We start from the raw sequence: 8,466 nt of genomic DNA, 5'->3' as shown, positions 1-8,466 counted from the left end.
TGCTCAATTAAAAAAAAACAAAACAAACAACACAAGCAAAATCAAATACACTTAAAAAAGAATAACAAACCTAATAGAAACCTCTTTTGAGTGCCTCAACAGATTGTTAGCTAAGGAGTATGAGCATCAAATTGGTAGCCTTTGTTAAGGCACGTTACAAATTGAGTTTTTTGGTTTTTTTTTCACTGAAAGTTGACTATTTGTTTGTTTGTTTTTTTCTGAAGCTTTTGATGTTAACCTCTAAAAGTCTTCTACTATTTAGGAGAAGCCAAGATGCTACATGCTTTGTGATTATTCTCCTGCGACGACCACTTTGCATTAAAGGGGAAAGGAAGGAGAGATAAAATTGAAGATCATTTCATAGCACTGCAGACTACAGCCATTTCTAACTTGACCTCATTTAATACAGCAGGGGCTGCCAATTTAGATAGACAAAAACAACATCTTACGTCGAAACAATTCATACCTTTTCCGTTTCCACCACAAATGTTACTCATGGAGGTTGTGTTTTCCCTTTTCTTAATGAGGCACAATAGTTTTGGTCATAAAGGTTTTCCTCTGGCAGAGTCTTAACAAGAAATCACTCGATTCATTTGATTATGGCATCCACCACTACCTAAAAACAAAACAAATGTTTAAAAAAAAATGTTCCCTTTTACCAAGAACAAACAATGCAAAACAACAAAGTGGAATGTTTCAAAGAATTTCAAAGCTAAAATCCATCACTTTGATGGAATTCATCTCTTCTGTTTGGTTACGATTCAGGTCTCACTACATTCTCCCTTGTACACATATTAATCGCGATACAGCCTTTCCACCGAGCTCATCCCCTGGCATGGGAATACATTCCAGCCTTGCATATTGAACCGACTTACTCTACACATCTCTGCAGCTGAAGCAATGCAACAACGCTTCAAAACCATCACACTCCTTATGGACAAAGCAGAAGTGGTCATGTTTCCTTGGACACGAAGTGTTGCATTGCAGCGAGGACAAAATATACCTAGAACAGCTGACAGCAACCGCTTGACGTGATCGTAAACAGAACTCGAGCACAGCATGTGTGCGGGTGGGTAAGCACAGAGGAAGTCATTCCACGACCGGGCCGAGAGCCACTGGCTCAGCTCCTGCACATTCCAAATGTTTTCATTCCCACTGTATCATTGTCTCACACAGCCCATTCTTGCAACACTACGTCAATACTTCATTTCTAGAAACTGTGTTCCCTCTAATCACCCTTGGCATGAACACCTCCGTGACTACACATGCCACTGCCTAGTTCTCCATGTCATACATACACTCGCTCACACACGCACAAATGCACGCACACTTGTCTATATACACACAACCAGTTGTAATACAGTGGTTGGTTAATACCATCTTCCTGAATTCTACATCACAATATCTAAACCATTCATGTATCGTATCATCTCTCCCTGTCCTTACTGTCAAATCATTGAAAAAAAAAAAAAATCAATCTTACTAGTGAAAAGAAGCTGATGCATAGCAGCACATATCACATTAAATTTCTATTTCTGCACAATAGACTATATCTTAATCTGTCCCCAAGATGAGGTCATTGTTTTGTTTTGTGTGTTTTAATTTCATGTTTTGCAATGTATTAAAGCACCTCTCTAAAATTTACGAGTGAGGTATTTCAAGTATGCCCGTCAGCCGTGCTCTGCACTACAAGTACATGCTTCATACACACATAAATTCCTTTCCAATTCATTCGTAAGACCCATTGAGGATCATTCCTCACAAGCCCATGGTACCATTGCTTGAGATGTTACACACATATTCCTTTCCTATTCATTCATGAGACCCACTGTGGATCATTTCTTACAAGCACACAGTACCATTGCTTGAGATGCTCCACAGACGCTAATTGCTCTCCATGATTTTTGTGATGCACCTTTCCTTTTTTCTGCTTAGTAGAAAATCAGCTCAACTGAAATACTTCTGCAAAAATGTATAAAACATCTCAAAATAATCAAAACGCAATTCATTGTTTCCTTATTTCAGCTTCAAAAATGAAGTCATCAGCTTGGTTGAAGTCAGCTCAACGGAGAAGTCTTGAGAAAATAGAACAACACTACTCAGATAGTCAGAACAAAACTCCATTGGTCTCTATCACAGCATGAAAGCAAAGTGTACCACTTCTACATTGAAATCAATTCAGCTGAGTAGTTTCTGAAATGGTATAAAGCATCTCTTATAATCAGAACATAATTCATTGGTTTCAATCACAGCTTCAAACAATGAAGTAAACCAATGCTGAAATAAATTTCCTCTGGCAATCCTTAAATAGATTCTTATCTTTACAATCAATAGATTTGTCAATACTTCATTTCCAACAAGTTGATTGCTCTGCTCTGTCCTTTTCACCTTGATAACCACTCGAGGGAGCTATACCATATTAGATATTCATTTCTCCCTTCTATGCTCGCAACGTGAGTCAACATTTACCGTAGATGCAGCTCATTCTTTCCGAAGAAATGGCATGGTTGATAACAGACTTAACTTGAGTACAAGGATAATGTATTCTGGGCAACAACCACAAACATAGACAATGAATGGCTCACTTACAATGCAACAAGTAAAACAAACTTGTCATAGTAGAGCAGATAAGCCCTCAAAATCACGTGAATTGTGCAAAATTTGACTAAAGCATGAAACTTTCACCAGTGTTAGTACATACCATAAGATTTATTTTAAGATCGGGAGGTAAGTCTAATTTGACCTCTGATGACCTCCAGAGGTCAATGTACTTTAGATATCAGAAAATCGATGTTTTTAGACATTTGCAAATGATATATGTGGTTATGTTGCACTAAACATGCATTTATACCACAGAGAAATCATTTCCAGATTCAACAGAGCACTGACAGGTTTTTACCTTTGACCTCTGATGACCTCCAGAGGTCAATGAACTTTAAATATCAAAATATCGATGTTTTTAGACATTTGTGAATGATATATGTGGTTATGATTCACAAAACATGCATCTATACTTCAGGGAAACCATTTTCTGATTCCACAGAGCATTGACAGGTTTTAACCCTTGACCTCTGATGACCTTTGGAGGTCAATGACCTCAAAATATTATATTGATCTGTGATGTCATTGGTTAATGGTAACCATTGTTAAGATGTACAAAACAAGCATATCTGTCTTACAATGAAATTGTCTTCATATTCTAAAGAGCAGACAGGTTTCTACCTTTGACCTCTGATGACCCTGAGAGGTCAATGACCTCAGAATATCAGAATATTGAAGTATGACATCATTGGTGAAAGGTCAAACATGGTAAGGATGTACAAAACAAGCATATCTGTGTACAATGACATCGTCTTCATATTCCAAGGCACACAGACGAGTTTCTGCCTTTGACCTCTGATGATCTCGAGAGGTCAATGACCTCAAAGTATCAGAATAGTTTGGCATCATCAATGGTAAACATGATGATGTTTAGAGAGCACTCGTAGGCCCTGTTTATTAACGGGCCATTACCGTTCACCTATGAAAATCACACAAGGTCAAATACCTCGAATGAAATGTGAGGATGTTAATATTGATATTGCGATAGTTAATAGTTAATAATTGTTTATAATGTAGGGCTTACAAACCATGCATTTCTGTTACCAAAAAGTGGCTACTCATTCCGCAGAACTTTTCAGGTAATTATCTAAGTCGGGTATATGCACAGAGCAAGGGGTGTCGATCTGTTTTCACGTTGGGGGGGGGAACTTGGAAAATATGAAAAAGCATAAGTTCATGGTGCAAAGGAATGAAGCGGAGGGGGAGGGGGAGGATGTGGGTGGGGATTTGGATTTTTGCAGGTTTAGACCTGAAATCAGTGATTCGGTGTAGCTCTTGTTTAATGTCTGCGTCATCACTTATACGGAAGTTGATGGGATGTGGGCGCATCTCACCTACCCTCCTCCCAAAGACGAAGTTTTTTTGCTTTTTTTTTAAGAATCTGATGCATACGTTTTGGGGAATATTTGGAAAATTATGGATCACCAAGGTGTACCAAGTCTATATGGATGGGAACCCAGCAAGCGCAGCGTTGGCGAGGGTAGGGTATTCCACTCCCATTCGACAGAGCTCTTGTATTTTGAGAAATGAGATTCAACGACCTGGCACACAGGCACTTTTGAAGGAATACCTCGAAATTTGTATCAAAAAGGTGTAGTAAGTCAGCCATCTATGGAGGAAGACCAATCCACAGAAGGATGTGGGTGGAGGTATCCCCCTCCCACATTATGGAGCTTTTGCATTCAATTTTGACTTCCATCTAGGACAATGAGCGGTTACTTTTTTCTCAACTACACTGTAATATCAAAATCTATTGAAAAAACACGGTGGCGGCTGGGTTTAACACATTATCATTCCTTTTCATTGGAGATCCATGCGGGATGGTCAAAACAAACATAAAAAATAGATATCTCAGACCTAATTGTTATAACAAAGCATCATATCCTCATATACCCAACCCAACCCTCTATGCCCAGACAATGTAAACCACCCCATGGACTTACTTGGAGCTTTAGAATATCCTTTGTCAACAGAGAGAGACATCCAAACCTTTGCAGTGCCGACTAAGATCTGCCATGGAACTGATTGGTATTGGCTCTGCATCATTGACAGCAGATCTCGTTTTCTATTCTCCTTCTTCTTCTTCTTCTTCTTCTTCTTCTTCTTCTTCTTCTTCATTCTACTGTGTAATCTTGTAATATTCTGCCATGGAGCCTTTTCTTAATTGGTTAAAGAAGGTATCCAAAGAGCTATATGAAGCAAAAAACAACAAACAAATGCAAAAAACAAAAAGAGAGACATATGTATCTTTAATAACAGAGCTGAATATTGAGTATCTCTCTTCTGAAGTGTTTCAAAGAGATACAAGAGACAGTGGCCGAGAGTAGCCGCCACCTTTTTTGGGAGTAGGCCTACTTTGTGTTCTTGCAAATGATGCCTGACATTTTTGGTCATTTGCCCTTTTTGAAGAATGCAGCAATAGAGCCACAACTTCCTGCGGAGTGGATATTGTGGGGTTCTTGATGCAGAACATCATCGCTGAATTTGCCTGAGCTGTACTTTCTTACAGGGATTGTCATTGTAGTTTTGTTTTGTTTTACTTTGTTTTGTTTTTCTTGTGTGGCTGTAACACTGCTTGTTTTGCATATGATGGTCATTGCAGCTAAAGAGTGCATATCTTCTCTGGTTCATTCCAAACTTCATGATGTTTCACCTGGGTGAATGGATCCCAGATGATGCATGCATATTCCAGGACAGTCCTGAGCGGCATGGAGTAGCAAAACACCTGAACTTTATGATACTCGTATCTTCGTCTGGAGAGAGTCTTTGGTTGAAGTATAACCTTTTTAAGCTGCTGTGGCGATTTGATTCCAGCTGAGCCTCCTATTGGAACTCCAAAATATTTTGCACAATCCGCTTTCTCCATGGTTTGCCATGAATGCTTATCTATTCCATGGGTAAGTCTCGGATGGCAATAGCTAGTTGCAATACACAGAATTGCTTCATGTGGAATGCATTTTGGGCCTCACAGTATGTCGAAGTTTTCAAGATGGTCCATGATGTCGCAGCTGTGGACTGTATACTCCAGGACTATGAGTCATTCATCGCAGTCATACTGTAACAACCCACCAGCTTTACACTGGCCAATACAGGCCCACCAGCTGGAAACTATGCAAATATTGCCCATGAGCTTGACACTTAGGCAAACCAGTCCCATTTAGAGTCCGACAAATGGGGGAAAAGATCTATGAGACTTACACTGAATAGATTAAACACTCTGTATATCAGTCTCGTGGGCCTTGTTTTCCTCGAGTGTCGAGATAATGGCCATATTTGCTAGTCTACATAACTAACCCAAACATAACAGTTGTATTTGAGGTCACTGCCATCACTCAAGAAACTTAAGCTTTATTTCTGAAGTAATTGACCTCTCACATTTCAGAGACCTGTTACTATAAACCAATGCTCTGTGGAATATGCAAACATACTTTGATCAAAACATCAATGCGTGATTTGTACATGATTAAGCATTTACGATTACACCAATGAAGCCAAACATCAATACAGGTAAGCCTACACATGTGACCTCTCATTGTCCTGAGAGGTCAAAGTTGGATATAATGCACAGGCTAATGACCAATGTTCCATGGAATGACAAGATTCTTCTATTATAGCATAAATGATTGTACATCGGGTATTACAAAGTTGACCATTGACTATACATAGAATATCAATATTCTGATATTTGAGGTCATTGACCTGTCACCTTCCTCAGAGGTCAAAGGTAGAGACACGTGAGTAATTTCTCTTGCTCTGTGGAATAGGAAAACGATTCAATTGTAATACAAATGAATAGAACATCTCAATCATGTTTGTCATCAACCAATTGCACCAAATATCAATGTTATCATAGGTCATCTGAGGTCATCAGAGGTCAAAGGTAGAAATCTGACTCGAAAGGCTCAGTGGAACATTGAGGCAATTCCTCTTACAAAAATTAGCTTTTAGTACATAATTATCGTGTTTCAGTTCTGAGTGACGCATTAAAATATCAATTTTCTGACATTTTGAGGTCATTGACCTCTGAAGGTCATCAGAGGTCAAAGATAGAAACCTGTCAGAGCTCTGTGGAATATAAAGACAATTTCACAGTGAGAAAAAATTAAGTTTTAGTACATCATTACTGTGTTTTATCATTAACCAATGATGCAAAATATCAATTTTATGACATTTTGAGGTCATTGACCTCTGGAGGTCATCAGAGGTCAAAGGTAGAAACCTGTCAGGGCTCTGTGGAACATAAAGACAATTTCACTGTGACAAATATTAAGTTTTAGTACATCATTACTGTGTTTATCATTAACCAATGACGCAAAATATCAATTTTCTTAGATTTTGAGGTCATTGACCTCTAGAGGTCATCAGAGGTCAATTCAGACTTACCTCCCGATCTTAAAATTAATCTTATAGCATGTACTAACAATGGTGAAAGTTTCATGCTTTAGTCAAATTTTGCACAATTCTTCGGCTTATCTGCTCTACTATCACTTGTGATAATGACTTAAGAGCTACTGGCAGGTTTAACAGCTTTCACAAATGTCTTTGAAACTAGTCATGTAACATGTGTTAACTTTGTGTGAAATGGCAGGTATATCAGGCTTTGACCGACAGGCATTTCCAAAACACTTTCCGGAACCTGCCGTTCTCCACTCCCACTGTGTGCTCCAGCAGAAAGGAAGCTAATACTTCAGTGGGATATTGAAAGTGTGACACTTACACACACACACTTCCCTAATAACACAGTCTTTTTGTGTGTTTGAGAGACATGGGGGAAGAGGTATTTCACACCATTAGGTCTACCTCTGACTTTCCTGAGACTGCAAGTTGTGAAACGGTACGGGAGATCACCTGAATCTACTGAAGGCAGTTGATCAGAAAGGAAACCCAACGATGACCGACCGACACTCCCCATTCATGGATAACTCCTCTGTCTCTACTTGGCTTGGTACTCTCTACAGAGTGTGGCACAGGACATCCTAGACACACACACAGACACACATACACACAAACACACCCACACACACACACAGAGGAAGAGAGTGCAGGGCACTGCCAGCACCAGCCAAGAGACGGTCCCCAAGGAGGATGGAGGTGTTCCCAGAAGCATCACGAATGTGTCGTGTCGCAAGTCACACACGTCTCCTTGGAGGGGGCCACATTCACTGAGTGACATGGACGTTGCAGTGCTTGGCGATATCCCCCTTCAGACCAGGAGGATGCTATCCATCCTTCCCTCAGTTCACCTGGCACCCAATCCTCTCCAGCTGCATAGCCCGCTTCTCCTGGGCTAATTGTCACGAGCTGCTGCACGTGTTGCTACCAGCAACAGGAGGTGTGGATGCAGGTGAGGGCTTCGACGGGAGAGGAGGTTGTACAGAGGACGGCTGCTGTTGTGGTGGCCCCCCTCCCCCTTTGCTCCCTGCTCCCTGGCTATCTTTGGCTGCCGGCAGCACATTGGGGTTGGCCTGCGGGGCGCTGGGAGCACTGCTACTGCTTCCCGGTGGTGGTTTGGTCATGAGGAGACCTATGGTGTCCTTGATGGCATGATAGATGATGTTCTTGACCTGTAGCTTGTCCTCGTGGTTGGAGTGCGTGGCGCTCAGCTGCCGGAACTCCTGGGTCAGCCAGAAGCACTCACTGATGTGCTCTGGGGAGACAAAGTCCTCAGCTACCTTGATGGAGGAGTGCACATTTCTCACCTGGAAACAGAATTTCAAAAAGGACAATGCTGTGTCACAGACCTGGAGACAAATTCCACTCATTATACAGCTAAATGTCAGTCATTCCCTTGTTACCACCTTGAAACAGTGTCAGACACGCTTACTTCGGAAATATGAATTTCAGTATCTTTAGTAGCAGTGAAAA

General features: G+C 40.6%; 1 protein-coding gene across 1 annotated transcript in view; it reads right to left on the bottom strand.

The window, feature by feature from the left end:
• Positions 1–7,599: 7,599 nt before the first annotated feature.
• LOC140241725 (probable JmjC domain-containing histone demethylation protein 2C) overlaps positions 7,600–8,466 on the bottom strand; it is a 155,809-nt gene continuing 154,942 nt past the window's right edge. The window contains 1 exon segment of the mRNA XM_072321472.1: positions 7,600–8,300. Within this exon segment, the coding sequence (XP_072177573.1) occupies positions 7,896–8,300 (405 nt within the window). The 3' untranslated portion in view covers positions 7,600–7,895.

This window comes from Diadema setosum, chromosome 18, assembly GCF_964275005.1.
Source record: "Diadema setosum chromosome 18, eeDiaSeto1, whole genome shotgun sequence".
NCBI classification, from domain to species: Eukaryota; Metazoa; Echinodermata; class Echinoidea; order Diadematoida; family Diadematidae; genus Diadema; species Diadema setosum.
The sequence above is the reverse complement of the archived record's forward strand: the minus strand, read 5'-3'. Positions and strand labels throughout refer to the sequence as shown.